The 18,131-nt window shown below is 43.6% G+C and overlaps 1 protein-coding gene across 1 annotated transcript in view; it reads right to left on the reverse strand.

Moving 5' to 3' along the window:
• CCDC6 (coiled-coil domain containing 6) overlaps window positions 1-18,131 on the reverse strand; it is a 110,419-nt gene that overhangs the window by 52,961 nt on the left and 39,327 nt on the right. Inside the window, exon 2 of the mRNA XM_015104369.4 lies at window positions 3,778-3,927. Within this exon, the coding sequence (XP_014959855.2) occupies window positions 3,778-3,927 (150 nt within the window). The remainder of the gene's footprint in view (window positions 1-3,777; window positions 3,928-18,131) is intronic.

Raw genomic sequence — 18,131 nt, forward strand, 5'->3', positions numbered from 1 at the left:
CCGTAGCACAAGCAACAAAACCAAAATTGCTCCGTAAGTAGCCTCTCTACGCGGCCTCTGGGTGAAAAATGTTAAACACTTCCCTGGCGAACACGTCAATTTACTCCTCTGTCCATCAGTGTCACCGGCAGCACGGTTTCTCTTAGTAGGCTATCATAACAAGTTCTTATCCAGAAGCAAGCATCCTAGAGTCATATTAAAGTAATTACACAGTGGGGAAAGTCTATTGGTACCAATTACTCTAAAAATCTTCCAGATGGAGATTAGTTCTACCACACTGGGTGGCAGAAAATGTGAGGCTGCAACAAAGGACCGGCTGAAATCCTTCAGGAAAGCCCGGGGGATGGGTACAGTAGGCCTACAGCCCTTCTTTCCAGCAGTTATGCAAGAGCCTTCCAGCTGGCCAAAGGTACAGGGATTCACCACAAAACGGTGTGCAGTTGATCCCTGGTGTCTAAAGTGAGGGATGACTGTTCATGTCACAGTAGGCACAGCTCTGGAGCTTGCCAGAGACTTCAACCTCACACTACCTACCATCAGTGTCTTTTCAAAAGTCTTAGAAAGAACCAGGAGCATGGAATAAGGGGCTATTTCTTATGGATTCAGTTTCAGTTTGAAAAAGTTCTTGGGGATGGGTGGTGGGAATGGTTGTACAACAATGTGAGTGTACTTAATGCCACTGAATTACACTCTCAAAACTGGCTGCAATGGCAAGGTTTACGTCTATGTTATCGATACTTTTGTGAAAGTTGCTCAGTCGTGTCCCACTCTTTGCGACCCCATGGACTGTATAGTCCACGGAATTCTCCAGGCTAGAATACTGGAGTGGGGAGCCATTCCCTTCTCCAGGGGATCTTCCCAACCCAGGGATCGAACCCAGGTCTCCCACATTACAGGTGGATTCTCTACCAGCTAAGCTACGAGGGAAGCCCAAGGGTACCAGAGTGGATAGCCTATCCCTTCTCCAGTGGATCTTCCCGACCCAGAACTCAAACCAGAGGCTCCTGCATTTATTACTATATACACATATGGAATTCCCTTATATAGGGCTTCCCTGATGACTGTGGGTAAAGAATCTGCCTGCAATGCAGGAGACACAGGAGACATGGGTTCAATCCCTGGGTTGGGAAGATCCACTGGAGGAGGAAATGGCAACCCACTCCAGCATTCTTGCCTGAAAGCTCCCATGGACAGAGGAGCCTGGTGGGCTACAGTTTAAAGGGTCACAAAGAGTCAGACATGACAGAGACGAAGCGCACGTGCACGCTCTCTCTCTCTCTCTCTCTCTCTCTCTCTCTCTCTATATATATATATATATATATATATATAGAAAGTAAAGTAAAGTGAAGTCGCTCAGTCATGTCCGACTCTGCGACTCCATGGACTGTAGCCCACCAGGCTCCTCCATCCATGGAATTTTCTAGGCAAGAGTACTGGAGTGGGTTGCCATTTCCTTCTCCAGGGGATCTCCCCGTCCCAGGGATCAAACCAGGATCCCACACTGCGGGCAGATGCTTTACCATCTGAGCCACCAGGGAATCATATATATCTATATGTCTCTGAGACATGAATATATATATATATAATATATGAAAATAAAATCTAGGAACCAAGTGGGGATTCATGTCTCAGAGACATGTTGACCATCCATTTGCCCAGGTTCTACAAGTGGGATTACTAATGAGCTACAGATCCACCTAGAACTCCCCAAACAACAGACTTACATCCTCGTACTGAACACTTTGTTTTGACTGAGGGTGAACATAACCCAGACATGTGAAGACCAGGGCTCCACATTACAAATTACTTCGGGTAACATTTTTTTGCATTGTCCAGTTTGTATTAATGTATTACCCAGTCTCTTTAGAAAGATCCATGCCCCTCAAAAAATTAAAGTTTTTAATATATGAAAATTTTTCTCCTAACCAAGTAAAACTATTTCTTTTAATGTAAGAATTCTGAAAAAACAATCTGGAAAAAATAATAATCTGAAAAAATAATTCTGGAAAAAAAAAAAAACTACATTTCTCCAAGTTATAGCTTTATTTATAAGATGTTCAGAGCTTAAATTTTAAGTTCAAACCTTCTTATGCCAAATATATTACTATAATTAATGTCTTTCTGTTGCACATGGCTCTTAGGCGTTCACTCTATCCAGTAGCTTGCTTTAAGGGACATCAATGTCCTTGGAAAGAAGGTGGGTCATGATAATAAGCTAACAAGAGGCTATTTAAACTACACGTTACAGAACAACTCACAATGAAAATGAGCCTTTCTTGAGAAAAAGAAAGCATGATCGGGCTAGGATACTGCCTGCTTTATAATGTCCTTTAATCAAAGATTCCAAATACCAATGACTACGCAAGTTGAAAACAAAAAAATGTTTCTCGAAGTGTTAAAAATTAGGGCATCTGATTACACACAAAACTCAGAAAAGGAAGCCTTAAAGCAACATTTAGAATAACTGGTCTAATGCTGCCAGGGCGTGATAAGAGTCAAAAGTCGAACTAATCTTCTACCTCGTTTTTCCTCTAAATCAGAATGCGCAGGAATAAAGAAAACATTTCAACACAGAAACTCCACCATAAATCTCCACTAGATAATACTGACCGAGGATCTCTATCCTTCACATCCCAACAGCTGCCATATAAACCAAATTTTGTACAAGATTATAGTGGTATCTTTATTCAATAATTAGGTAGGAAAATAAGAATAAAAAGATGGGTAAAAGGTGCCTGGACCATTGCATGGTCTTAACACTAAACTTTCTGGTCTCTTCTTCCAACATTTGATATGTTAGAAGGTAAGAGAAGAATTTAGGAAGGTTTTTTTAGGCTCCAAATATCCTTTTGCTATAATCTCATTAGAATACATATTTTGATCAAATTAATGAGTGAAATTGTTAGTAATGCCAGTGAACAGAAAATACAAGGAAAGATTTCTACCTTTTACAGCCATCTGAAAAAAATACCAATAATAGTTCTCTTTGGATAATTTTATACCTATTCACTATTTTGGACATGTTGTGTTAAATAATGAAAACTCAATGACCCACTGTTCTCAAGTTCATACTAAATAACCTGCATGATATTTGCCCTAAACAAATCTTACTTTTGTAATTTACTAATAAGCATCAAGGAGAGGAAAGCAAAACAAACAGGAGGGGAAGGTAGAAAAATCTAACTAGAAAAATTAAAATTTCTGTATGTTTTGTGCGTTGTCTTCTATACACTATTAGTGATTGATGTTAAGTTTCAACATTTGTTATTTGTTCAGTAACATATTACTCACCCATCTAAACACAACTGATTGTGCATAATTTTAACTATCACAGATACACATATTTTCCTCCCCTCAAAGTGGCATTTCCCTTTGTATCTTCATATATTAGTACAAAAGACCTACTTCTGGTTGCCAAAAACGTCCATATATTCATTACAGATTCAACATAAAAAGAGAAAGAAATCTCACATTTGGCGTTAACTCTCATAATCCCAAAATACACTGACTCCTGTGCTAAGGCCTCAGGATCATCAGCAATTTCTTAAAATGGTCAGGGTATAAAATATCGTACCTCACCTAAGCAGATGAGCTGGGAACCACAGTCTTGAGTATTACACTGCTGCCATCTTCACTTAGGTATTTTAATCTCTAAAGAATTTTAGCTACAACCTCATCAGCAAATGTTTCAAGCAAAGTGCTAGATCAAAGTCATTTTTTCCCCCCCTAGAGAAGAAAACAGGCAGGGAAGATAAGAGGGGAGAAAAGGTAATTTACCTGCATCAATTTTCTGGAGAGCTCATTAGTGAGGAACTCTTCTTCCTTCTCGTAATTTACAGCAAGGGTTTCTTTCTCCTTCTGCAAAGCTTGAATTTTCTTGAATAAAGTGTTACTTATGAATTCTTCTTCCTGCTCAGCCCGGGCTTGCTGTTAAAATTTTCAAAAAAAAGAGAAAAACAAAACAAAAATATGTTAAGCAAATAGGAATTTACTAATTAAAATATAGTTCTTATTTTCAGAGAGGGCTCCCATTTTAATTAGAGCTCTATTTTTAACTGTGAACCAATACACCCGAAGACGACAAAACACAGGAATTGAGTAGCAACCATAAAAGTAAATCTGTTACCCCAAAGGGACTTCCTGTACTATCATCTTAAATGCATAGTGTGTCAGGCGCTCAGTTGTGTCTGACTCTTTGCGACCCCTTGGACTGTAGCCTGCTAGGCTCCTCTGTCCATGGGATTCTCCAGGCAAAAATACTGGAGTGGGTAGCCATTCCCTTTTCCAGGGGATCTTCCCAACCCATGGGTCGAACCCAGGTCTCCTGCATTGCAGGTAGATTCTTTACTGTCTGAGCCACCAGGCAAGCCCTATTAAAGAGATATTTCAAAGAACTTAACAAAGATGGTCTGCAGTTTTTAGAAGCTATCCCAAATCAATCACCAGAATACAGAAAGCTCCTTCTCCTATGGCAGACGGGTCCAATGCTGCGGTATGCGTATCAATTCATGACAACTCTCCACAAGTCTCCTCATTCGAAGGGTTCAGAGTTAAAACACCTAGGTAACATCTTTTACGGAAGCAAAGAAGTACCGTTTATCAAAGTAAAATCATGTCACCTCTTCAAGATGTTACTGAAAGGGTTTGGATATGAAATTTGAAAAGCAATACAGACAGACATAGATGAATTTACATGTTCATTAAATACGTATTGGAAGGAAATATAGCAAACAGCTAAAAGGTAGCTGTTGCAAAGAGTCTAGGGGATGAAAGACAAGGATGGATGAGAGGAGCGTCATTTTTCACTTATTTCCCTCCTGGGAATTTTTTGGAGGTGAGGGCAAGGACAGGCATTACTAAATGTTAAAAACAGAAGAAAAGGGAGTCGGGCATCATTCAATGGAGATGAAAATATTCTCCCATGGATTTCTCCCTCCACTTGTGTTTTAACAGAAGAAACAGAAAAACCTAGTCATCCTTGCAGGAAACCAATTTTTTTTAGAAAATGGGGGCTTGTTCTAAATGGACTCAACTCTCTTCAAAGTATCTTTTAAGCTGCAACATTTTGATGCATGAGTCCCCAGTAACGCAGTCCTATTTCATCTGCCAAGTCCAAGAAGGAAAGAACTGCAGCAATTCCAAGCCTCTAACACCTGTCACTTATACAAGACAAAGAGGGCAAGAGGAGAAAGGGCACCTACCTGAAACGATCGCCACCTTTTATTGTAAAAGGTCCGACAGCCACTCCCAACTCTCCTGGCTGGGCTGGCTGGGATTGCCTCCCCCACCTGGAGAGCCCTGGTTTCTGGGGGAGTTCATCCTCCCTGCTCCCCATCATAGGCAGGAAGGACGCCAGTGCCTGGAACTGCCTGCCAAGCAAATCTACCAAAGAAAGTCATGTGTATGTAGTACTAAGACTGAAAAAAGAGCTACATAGAAAATGGAAGCTTGGGGAAGAGGTCTGGCTCTCCAGTTCTTTAAGACGTCATCTGGCAGAGGCCAGGAGAAGTAAGCAGCAAAGAACACATCACTCAGCTAACCAGGTTTTATGACCAGCCAAGCGCACCCAGGGAGCAGGCCGGAGGTTCCCCGGGTTCCCTTACCTACTCTGTAATTCATCAGCGCTTCTCAAGGTTGTGTTCTTTACCCAAAGGTCAAGGAAGCACAACCCAGGACTGGCACTTCTCCCCTTTAAACTAACCCCCAACTCGGCTTCAAAACTCTAAGACTTCAAGACTTCATACTAGTGCACTGGGCAAGAATCCAAAGCATTTCTTTCGGGCATATATGACACACACATCCAAGCCCGCAATCTGTTCAAGTTACCTGTTTTTCTGGTTTTGACTGACAAAGTTCTATATGATTTGAATTTTGATTATTCTAAAAGGAACAGGACAAAAAGGTAGAGAAGGGAACTGTAATGCCTTTGCAGTTGACTCTGCACTTAAATTTCAAAAGGATGTTTACCATAAACTCACTTCATTATCAGATCAGACTCAACTTCTTGTGTGTTACCTGGCATTCCCTATTTAGATGACTGGTAAATTTACCCACAGTCCAGTAACAGAGAACCAGGCCCCAAGGCCCAGCACATTACCACTCCCTCTGCACAGGGACCTAGAAGTGAGCAGCCGAAAATAACAGGCCAGGCCCTAAAAGTTGAAAAATAAAAAGGATTGGGGGCAAGCTAGGTCTTTTCTGTAAGTGCCTTCCAAAGCAAGTGATGGTTGTGAGAGACCCAGGCTTTAGCCAACAAACCTTGTCACCATTTTAGAACAGCCAATTATTTCTAGGCAATAGAAATAGAAAAAGCTCTCCAAGGACCCACCAACAACACAAGGAACTGTTCTATAGAGGCTGGTTAAAGTCTATCTAATTTAACAAGGGATTAACCAGGCCTGACACAGACCTCCTTTCACTAAGTTTTTGCACTGGGGATTGTTACTCTGCTTCCCATAGCATCTAAACACACAGAGAAAAAACATCTATCTGGGAGATAAGACTCCAGGTCCCCAAACATAAAACTAGTTTACCCTTTCCCCAACTGGTCACAGAGCATTTTTAAGAATTAACTCACGAGGGAAAAAGACAGCATGTTATATCCAATATGGCTCCAGAGAAAACTGTTTCAAAACTCAACTCTAGTGTACTGACGACCGTGGGTAAACACGATCGTCACAGTGGGTGCCATGCATCACAGACAAGCAAGAAGCATCCATTTGGATTTTCCCTGAAGGTTTCCCTCTGCTCTTTAGGCATTACCTTCTCGATCTTCATCTCAAATCCTGTCTTTTTCTTCTCCTTAAATCCAAAACAGGCTTCCCAGGTGGTGTTAGTGGTAAAGTAACTGCTTGCCAATGCAGGAGATGCAAGAGAGAGACAGAGGTTCGATCTCTGGGTGGGGAAGATCCCCTGGAGTAGGGAATCGCAACCGCCTCCAGTATTCCTGCCTGGAGAATCCCATGGACAGAGGAGCCTGGCAGGTTCCAGACCACAGGGTTGCAAAGAGCTGAACATGCCTGAAGTGACTTAGCATGTATGCACACACACACAACACATTCCAAAACAGCCCTTTTTGTTTAGGCTGTAAAAGCAATCACTTTTCCAATTTATCTCCCCGAAAGAAGCCAAGAGCTAGGTAGACCACAGACTAGGAGCAAAACAGGCCAGGTGCTATTTGCAAGGATCTTGGGGTTGGACAGGTGGACAGAACAGAGATAAAAACGGGCTGACATGAAATCTCAGCATACCTAAACACATCCAAATTCAAAAATCAAACTCTCTTCTCAAAACAACAAAAAAATCAATTAAGGTTAGCTTATAACTCCCTAAACTCTCAAAAGAAACTATGAGCTAAATAATTACAAACTCTTTGTTTTGCATATGTTTGTAGAGTTGAAGACTGCAAAAATCTGGGGGAAATCAAAAAATCTGTGATTACAGATATAAAGAACAAACTAGTGGTTACTAATGGGGAGAGCAACTACAGAAGGAAGGAAGAGGTACAAACAATCAGGCATAAAATAAGCTACAAGGAAATATTATACAACATGGAGAATATAGCCAATACTTCATAATAACTATAAATAAACTTTTAAAAATCGTTAATCACAATATTGTACACTTTGTAATTTACATAATATTGTGCAGCAACTATACTTCTATTTTCAAAATGTGATTATATTTTCATGTTCGATAAGGTTCCAACTGCTGTGTTCAGAAGCTGAGTGAATGCTAGCATTACCTTATTCATTTATTGGTGTCTGCTACTTTGCCCCCCACCCAGCAGGGTTCACTTGACTTCTGCTGATGTGAGGAGCACAAAGAGTATAAAGCATGTCTCAGTCTCCATCACTGTTTACTCATTCCACAAAAGTGATTTTTAAAAAAAGAAAGAAAATGAAAAAAAGAAAGGGACGGGTAGGGGAGACACAGGAGCAATCTACCAAGGTCTTTGGGAAAAATGGCAACCCATTCCAGTATTCTTGCCTGGAGAATCCCATGGACAGAGGAGCCTGGTGAGCTACAGTCCATAGGGTTGCAAAGAGTCAGACATGACGTAGTGAGTAAACAACAAACAGGGAAAAATAAAGATCCATCAAAAAATTCTTAGAAAACAATTACTTCCTCCTGAGTCACCACATATTTATTTAGGCAACCATACTCAAATGAGCACAATTTTCTGCTGATAAGGAAATCATTCTGACCCGCTGCTATTATGAGCAGGGCACAGATTTGATAGGAGATTCCCCTGTGATTGTTTAGTGCTTCTGTTCTCTATCAGGGATATTTCTGCAGATCAAGGATTGGCACAGAAAGGAGAATGTGAAAACTCTCAACAAGAGCACTCACTGCTGGCAAGAAAATCCAAGTACCAAGACCAAAATTATGTAAAATGATGCAACTCATCATCTGTCAAGAGTAAGAAAAGGATGGTTTCCAAAGCAAAAAAAAAAAAAAAAAACCAAAACAGGCATTTATCTCTCTGACAGCAGGCACAGGTAAAGGATTTAATGAAGAGAAAGCTCAAGTGCCTACCAAGATTTTGCAACTGTTTTACAAAATTACCTTTAATTTGAATGCTGTTTGCTTTAATAACAAAAAATCATAATACTAAGATACCTTGGAGGTTGGGGGGGAGGCGAGGGAGGCTCAAAAGGGAGGGGTATATACACACACACATACTCATGGCTGATTCATGTTGTTGTACTGTAGTAAAGCAGTTATCCTCTGATTTAAAAAAACTCCTTGAAGCTCTAATTTTTAAAATTCAGGCAGGCTGGTATTTATTATTTTAATTACTTAAATTCCTTACATTTAGGAACCTATTTACATACATTATTCTAATAATTTAAATTTATTATTCTGTTGCTTAGTAACTTACAACTCAAATTTTAATGATCTTAACACCTCAGTTTGATAAAGCATCTGAAACCAAATTGTCAGGATGGCAGAAACCAACACCAAGCCAGGAAACTGAGTAACACTGCTCTCGTTTATGAGGTACACCACTGCCTGTATCAATTGTTCTGGGAGATGCTTGCATTCGGTGGGGCTCATGATAGAGGGCTGGCGCCTCTTACAAGATCAACCTGGACACGGGCATACCCATGGGTTTATCAGAACAACTACTATCCTGCCGTGGTCCTGCATGGGCTAACGTTTTAAGCGCCAGTAGATCCCCTGGAGAAGGGAATGGCAACCCATTCCAGTATTCTTGCCTGGAGAATTCACGGACAGAGGGCCTGGCAGGCTACAGTCCATGGGTCACAAAGAATCAGACAAGACTGAGTGACTCACACACACACACTGCAGTGGTGGGTGACAGGGAGGACATGCGACAAGCCCAAGGCCCACACCTGCGGTTTTTCTATTAGAAGAGCTAAGGAAGTGATGTCATTTACATGCCTGAGAATTACAATCCTCTACTTAGGCCATGGAAGCACCAGGTTATCTCGTGCTTCCTCCACACACTGTGTACCAGCCCACAGTAAAAGCAATTAATAACTGATAGATGAAGGCATTTATATTATTTATTTCTCCCCAGTATTGTCAGCAGATCACTAAGTACACAAGGGCCAGAAAGGAGTCGTAATTAGCCCTCACAAGTGTGCTAAGCTGCCCCAGACACTGTGCTCAGGCCATTGTTCCAGGACTGCAGGGCAAAGGTGGAAACAGCGACAAAGGGGGACTTTTCAGGATAAGAATGCAGAGAGTCTTGATGTTAAAAAGGACCTTAATGGTTAACCAGTTTCATCAAGCTGCAAGGCCTCTCAAACCAGCTTAGTGAAAGACCAGCCCTCACCACCAGTCCGCAGGGGACAACGCATCCCTCCGTTTGCGTCCTACTGCACACGAGCAGAAACAGCTCTACAGATATGCTTCACCCCATGAATTCAACAACACCCAAACTGGTCCATGCCCAGTTCAGGAAGATAAGTGCCCTGGTCACTTGCTTGGATACAGAGCAATGAGAAATTGCTAGGGAAGTTACTAAATGTTTACAGTAGATTATGGGTTAGGAATTTATCTCCCCTTGGGCCAATGACAAACAGAACAAGTTCACAGGCCAAACTTTGAACAGCATGACTGGGGCTGGAAGAGGGGACCGTGCATGCATGCCATCAGACTGGAGTCAGGCTGCCTGGTTTCTAAGGGGCCTATGCCCACCTCCAGCTGTGTAACCCCCGCTGAGTCACGGGACCTCTCTGGGCCATTACATTCTCCTCTAGAAAGCGAAAATAATGGCGCCTCCCTCCAGGTTGGTTATAAAGATAAATTCACATCAAGAGCTTATCATGCTCATACCTTGCATGAGTAAGCACTCGCGAGACATTTAGCAGAAGAGCTTGAAGAGGGGGTATGTACAGGATGATTCATGAGAAAACAGTGAAGTCTTAGGGAATCTCACTTCCTTTAGCTAAAAGGGGCAATGAACCTATTTGCAAAAGCACAAAGAAAGACACAGACGTGGAGAACAAACACACGGACACCAAGGGGGAATGAAGGAGTAGGATGAATTGGGGGATTGGGATCGACATGCACACACTATAAACAGATAACTAACGAGAACCTAATGTAGAGCACAGAGAACTCAACTCAGCGCTCTGGGAGGACCTAAATGGGAAGGCAATTCAAAAGAGGGACTGCATGTATACATACAGCTGATTCACTTTGGTGTACAGCAGAAATTGGCAAAATATTATAAAGCAACTATACTCCAATCAAATTTTTAAAAAGAAAAAAGGAGAAATGGACACAGTCGTGGCACAGAAAAAAATATATATACAGCGGAAGAATTTTTAAAAAAAAAAACAAAAAACATGGTTTGTATGGACTGTCATAAAAAGATGTCTAGGGACTTCCCTGGTGGTCCACCAGTTAAGACTCCGTGCTCCTGATGCAGGGGGCCTGGATTTGATCCCTGGTCAGGGAACCAGATCCCACATACCACAACTAAAGATCCTGAGGGCTGTAACTAAGACTCAGTGCAGCCCAATAAAGAAATAAAAGTTTTCAAAAAGATGTCTAGCAAAAAATGGTTAAGTGAAACAGAGAAAGTAAAGGTGGAAGGGCCCTACATTGAGCTCCCAAACAAAAACCACATACCAAGGACACAAAATACTGTAAGTCAGTTAACAGAAACTGTAGACAATTCCACAGTCACTAACTGCCCTACTCTCATGATAAGCAATGGCTTCAGACCTCCAAATTCTCATAAACCAAAAAATAATTTTACCTAAAACATGTACAAACAAGACCACCAAAAATATGGAAGATATCAATAGATATAGGAAGGAAAATGGAAAGATTTTTCTAGGAAGAAAAACAGGAAAGAGAAAAAGAGAGTGAGACTATCTAAAAAGATGAGGGCTTCTATACAATCTGAGAATATCCCATAACTAATTCAATGAAAGACGTGAGGGAACTCCCTGACTGTTCAATGGTTAGGACTCGGCACTTGCACTCCAGGGACCTGGGTTCAATCCCTGATATGGGAACTAAGATCCTGCAAGCCAAGGGGTGTGACCAAAAATAAAAAAAATAAACACAGCTCCTCATCCTGTGTTTGTTTTGGCCGAATCTGGCCACCCTATCTGGTTTCCAAGTGGCTTTCTCTTAAAGTTCAGGTTTGGGGGTATAGCACCATACTCACATCCTTGCCCCTTCTTTGGCAAAAGACTGCTGTTCAAGATAAGTTTTCCGAAAGTTTCTTTGGTACTATTTTCTCATTTTTTTCCTCTCAAAATTTTTTATCTCCTCCTGCGACATTTCCCAGATCTTGTAGTATACAGGAACCCCAAGTTTCGAACCACGCCCCACTGTTGTGACACCAGCAGTGGTCAGCCTCAACGCTACTTCTGGAAGCTCCTCTTCTAACTGCTTTTGCTTGTCAGCGGTTCTGGTTGGCAAACTACAGTCACTAGATTCTTAAAACGTAATCCAACACTCATTACACAGCATCTCCTACACGGTAAGCTCTATGTGGGCAGGCAGTGAATACCAGACATTGCCCCTTCCCTGAAGGGATATATAATCCTTCCAGCAATTAAAGAAAAGTAACATAGTTAATCCATACATTCAGCAGTTGCCTTTGGAATACTCTTAGCTCTTTAAAATAGCCTGAAGAACCAAGGGATTTAAAATGAGATTGAGTGGTTCAGATGGTAAAGAGTTGGTGAACAATACATGAGACCTGGGTTCAATCCCTGGGTTGGCAAGTCCCCCTGGAGAAGGGAATGACTACCCACTCCGGTATTCTTGCCTGGAGAATTTAACAGACAGAGGAGCCTGGTGTGCTACAGTCCATGGGGTCGCAAAGAGTTGAACACACCAGTGACTAATACACACACACAACATAATTAACCCATACATTTAGCAACAGGCCTCAGAATAATCCTGGCCATATAAAATAGCCTGCAAAGAACCAAGGGATTTAAAATGAGATTGAGATGCACAGAAACTGTGGAAAATTCTGAAAGAGATGGGAATACCAGACCACCTGACCTGCCTCTTGAGAAACCTGTATGCAGGTCAGGAAGCAACAGTTAGAACTGGACATGGAACAACAGACTGGTTCCAAATTGGGAAAGGAGTACGTCAAGGCTGTATATGTCACCCTGCTTATTTAACTGATATGCAGAGTACATCCTGAGAAATGCTGGGCTGGAAGAAGCACAAGCTGGAATCAAGATTGCTGGGAGAAATATCAATAACCTCAGATATGCAGATGACACCACCCTATGGCAGAAAGTGAAAGAGTAGAGTGAAAAAGTTGGCTTAAAGATCAACATTCAGAAAACGAAGATCATGGCATCCAGTCCCATCACTTCATGGCAAATAGATGGGCAAACAGTGGAAACAGTGACAGACTATTTTTCTGGGCTCCAAAATCACTGCAGAAGGTGCCTGCAGCCATGAAAGTAAAAGACGCTTACTCCTTGGAAGGAAAGTTATGACCAACCTAGACAGCATATTAAGAAGCAGAGACATTACTTTGCCAACAAAGGTCCATCTAGTCAAGGTTATGGTTTTTCCAGTGGTCATGTATGGATGTGAGAGTTGGACTACAAAGAAAACTGAGCACCAAAGAATTGATGCTTTTGAACCGCGGTGTTGGAGAAGGCTCTTGAGAGTCCCTTGGACTGCAAGGAGATCCACCCAGTCCATCCTAAAGGAGATCAGTCCTGGGTGTTCATTGGAAGGACTGATGTTGAAGCTGAAACTCCAATACTTTGGCCACCTCATGTGAAGAGCTGAGTCATTGGAGAAGACCCTGATGCTGGGAAAGATTGAGGGCAGGAGGAGAAGGGGACGACAGAGGATGAGATGGTTGGATGGCATCACTGACTCAATGGACATGGGTTTGGGTGGACTCCAGGAACTGGTGATGGACAGGGAGGCCTGGTGTGCTGTGGTTCATGGGGTCGCAAAGATACGACTGAGCGACTGAACTGAACTGAAATGCACAGAAGAAAAAGCTAAGTATTTTATCCACTATAGTAACAGAAGAAATGGCCTGGTACATGAGCACCCATACATCTGTTGAATAATGAGGAGCATAATCATATATGAGGATACAAATTTTATATTATATACATATATAAGTGTGTTTGTATATATATTTATAAATGAATGCTTAACTCTGTGGACTCTCTTTCAATAATAAAGGATAACAGCACTCAATGGTGAAGCATTGATTGTATTTCTGGGACTGCAGCAGGCTCTTTCATACAGTCTCTCATTCATACACACTTTGGCTCCACCATTTCAGCCCTACATCATACAGGGGGAGAGAGGAGCTGAGAATGGTCAAGCAACTTGCCCAATGATCCAAACTACTAAATATCAGGGTTACAATTCAATCCTCAATCCTGGACTAGCTCCAAAGCGCCTAGTCCTTCTATGGACCCCACTATCCAAGAACAATGTCTTTCGCTGGTTCAAGAGATGCAGAACTAACCAAGCTCCAGAAGCGAAACCCACTAACTACTAAAACCAACATCATCTGCGCTGTCACACAGCGCCTGAGCATCACAAAGCAGTTCACCTTCGGGAGGAGATACCCTGTAATTTCCTTGCCTGAGCAAGGTAACAAAATGTTAGGTGCGTGACAGGTGATCTGTAAGAACTGCAAAAGAGCCACTTTTTGCTACTGCCGCCATTGCTGCTCCAAGAAGGAGACCACATATACCCTGGTGGTACACGCGTCATATGTGTACGTGTATGTATCGCTTCTGGGTGTTGACAGGAAGCTCTTCTCCCCTCCTCCTTCAGAGAGTGAATAAAGGGGTAGTTTTTAGGGCTACAGAAAGACAATGTCAAGGAGAGTAGGGGGACAGGTCTGCCTTAAGCAGGTCAACGAGAACATGGATTCAAGTTTACAAGGAAGAACTGCAGGATAAGACGAGTCACATGCTGTGTTGAAAAGAGTTAATGTAGCAGGCTGAACTTCTATCTTCTGGAAGACTGTTTGCAAAGGCAGCTCTGGGCTGGTGACTGAGAACTTGGGTTTGGGGGTGGGTTCCCATCAAGTTGATGAAAGTGGCTCTACTGTGTCAAAACTTTTCAAACAAAATGGTCTGTGGGGCTTTCCTGGTGGTCCAGTGGTTAAGAATCTGCCTGCTAATGCACGGGACACAGATGCCATCCCTGGTCCAGAAAGATTCCACGCACAGGGGAGCAACTAAGCCCGTGCGTCACAACTGCTGAGACAACACGCTCTACAGCCTGTGCCCCACAACAGGAGAAGCCGTGACAATGAGAAACCCATGTACTGCAACTCGAGAGCAGCCTCTGCGTGCTGCGACTCGAGAAAGCCCACGCACAGCAACGAAGACTCAGCGTGGCCACAAATAAATTAATAAAAACAAACTAAAAAGAATCGGCTTGTGATGAACAACTGCTTTCCTGAAGGAGTCTAAAATGTTGGTGCATGTTAAGCAGAGGCTGCCTACAGGACCAGTCCCCAGTAAAAAAACATCACTGCTGTGTCTCTGAGTGAGCTTCCCTGGTAGACAGCATTTCACAGGTGCTGTCACAACTTGCTGCCAGGGCATCAAGTACGTCCTGATTAGCTCTCCCAGGAGAAAACTCCTAGAAGCTCGTGCCTGGTTTCCCCTGGACGTCACTCCATGTACTTTCTCCTCTGCTGATTTTGCTTTAAGGCCTTTCACTGTACTAAATCTTAGCCACAAGTATGACTAGATTCTGAGTCCTATGAGTTCTCCCATCAAACCAGAGGGTGGTGTTGGGGACCCTTGATAACCCTATGTCTAAAAAAATCCCCTGCTCTGTAGTGACCTAAATGGGAAGCAAATTCAAAAAAGAGGGCTTATATGTACACATTCATTTTGCTATCTGGTAGAAACTAACACTAGACACCAATAAAAATTTTTTAAAAAAATTTTAATATAAAAATACAAAGAATGCCCTTTCGTCTTTCTAAGGCCACAGGGAGCCATAGAACAGAGCACACCTCACACCTACTGTGCCCTAATGATCTCAGTGCAATGGTATAAGCTATAACCCAAAGACCTGAATTTAAGTGCAACGTAAGATGGACCTGAGACCACCAAGCCAGAAAAATCTCCCCCTATCTCCAGACTCTGGAGCTCATTAAGGCACCTCAAACGAACCAAACACATCTCTTGAGTGGACCTTGGTTTTCCTTTTCTGCCCTGCTATGTGCCCCATTTCTAACTGAAACAGATCCAGAATGTTCCTTTCTCTTCTTCTCACTACCTAAGGGGCAGCCGCCACCGCTAGTTCTCTTCATGTACAGCCACCTTGCTGGCCCTGCTGACCCTTTGACTCTTGTTCTCATACAATCTACACTCCAGCCGGCATCCATAGTGGTATCAGAGGCAGAAAACTGATCACTTCACTGCCCTGCTTCAAGCTCTCCACAGACTTCTCACCATCCTCAGAAACAGCGATTTCCTCCCATAACCCACCAGTCCTCCCACCTGTGATGAGGCCTCTGCCTGCCTCTTTTGCCCAAGCTCACAGTACATGGGCCACGCCAGCAAGCCTATTCCCACCCAGGCCATAGTCACGATTCCTGCGGTGGGAGTTGGACGCTAGACCCTCTGACCCACGGCAGGTTGGCCACCGGTCATTTCCCATCTCCCAAAGAGGCTGGCTCTATACCAAACTTAGAGTCAGCCCTAAGTCGTCTGCCACCCCATGACCTTGCTTTCTTTTCATCAGAGGATCCACTGGAATTTCTTTCTCTCTTCCCTGTTTTGTTTGCCACCTGTCACTCCTCACTAGAGTATGGGCTTATAGGCAGGGCTGGGTCTGCTGGGGCCTGACGTGGGCTCAGAGCCTAGAACAGCACCTGGCAGAGGGCAACCGCTCAGACGCTGGATCAACAGGCGCACACACACTCACAGGCAGGAAAAACCTCCTCTTCCTCTATGGGCCTTTTCTCCCTCCCCTCCTCGGTTGGCTAGCTCACGGTCAAAGCATTAGGAAAAGTTCTCCGGACAGAACAAATGATGGAGGTACTATCTCTGCTCTTGGAGGAGCTCACAGTCCAGTTTCTCCAGACCCTTCCCAGCCTTTCATGACCCGACGTCGGCTCTCACAGACGCTGTCACTGCCAAACTGTAGCCTGCGCTTGGCAGCTGGGACTTCCATCCTGCTCCCCCATCATCAGTGCTGACCATGCTCACGCTGCACCCGACGGTACGTGGCGGACCACCCGCATGCACTCTCTCCTTCCTCCTCGTGCTAACAGTGCCTCCCACAGAAGAGCTGAACACGTGTCCACCCAGCTGAACTACACCCCCCAGCCTCTCCGCCAGCTAGGTGCTGCCACCAGACTCGTTTCTGGCCAACGGGAGGCAAATGGAAGCGGCAGGCAATAACTGGAGGCACATCTTTAAAAAGGGAAGAGGTTTCATCCAGGCTCACGTCTGCTTCCCACAGGCTGGAGCCAGACCTGGCAGACAGGAGCCGGCTCCCACCCCAGAGGCCAGGTTTACCATCCCTCACGATGCCCACTGGCAAGTGAACAACCTCATGGAGCCCTGGGCTGTTAAGTGGGAGCAAAAGACACTCGGAGCCACTGAATTGGCGGGGAGGGGGTGGGGGCAGGGTCTCCCTTTCAGCGGTTTAGCATCTACTGTAACTAACACAATTTCTGAAATGAAGACTCGTCAGGATGAGAGGAGAGGCAGGTCTAAGTTTAGAAAATCTCCCCCCAATTCAAAAGAAAGCTATAGCATAAGCACTATGATCCCATGAACAAAGGCTTTTAACAAGGATATGTAAAATGCACTCATTTAATAAAAAGCATAAATTATAAAAGTGTATTATATGAATGTATATAAATATCACACATCCAAATCACTGTAAATATTTTAAAAATTAATAAAAGTGCACCCCAGAAATGTTAAAAGTGCCTTCAGAGTTGTTAGGTGACTAATTCGTCATACAACATCCACTAGTCTGAGAGCATCGCCTTGTACGTACTAAGCACTCAAGTACTATAAAAATAAATATTCACCTTGCATTTGTATGTGTGTATGTACACACACACACACCCACACCCCTGGTATGGACTGCCTTGCAGGCAAAGGATTCACGAAATCCAGTACCAAGACTGCATTGTGCTTAGTCGCTCAGTCGTGTCCAACTCTTTGCAACCCCGTGGACTATACCCTGCCAGGCTCCTCTGTCCATGGGGATTCTTCAGGCAAGAATACTGGAGTGGGTTGCCATGCCCTCCTCCAGGGGATCTTCCCAACCCAGGAATCGACCCCAGGTCTCCCACAATGCAGGCGGATTCTTTACCATCTCAGTCACCAGGGAAGCCCCAGATCGCATTAACATCACCAAATAATCATTTTTTTAAAAAGGGGTGGGGGAGGTGGTGGTAGTCAAAACTACTGATGCCCAGCCCCTTCCGCAGCACTCTAGGCCACCTCTGAGAAGGAGGGCCAGAGGTTCTGGCCAGCAGTCCAGTCGGCAAACCAGACGCAGAAGAATGGACACCGCAGCAGCCCTTGGAAGACCTCAGAACTGGTCCTGGCTCTGCTGTTAACGTCCAGTGAACCTCAGCAAGCTTCCTTCTCCCGTAAGCCGACACTACCCCTCCGTAAAATTGGAGATGATCCTTTATG

The sequence above is a fragment of the Ovis aries genome, chromosome 25 (assembly GCF_016772045.2).
Source record: "Ovis aries strain OAR_USU_Benz2616 breed Rambouillet chromosome 25, ARS-UI_Ramb_v3.0, whole genome shotgun sequence".
NCBI classification, from domain to species: Eukaryota; Metazoa; Chordata; class Mammalia; order Artiodactyla; family Bovidae; genus Ovis; species Ovis aries.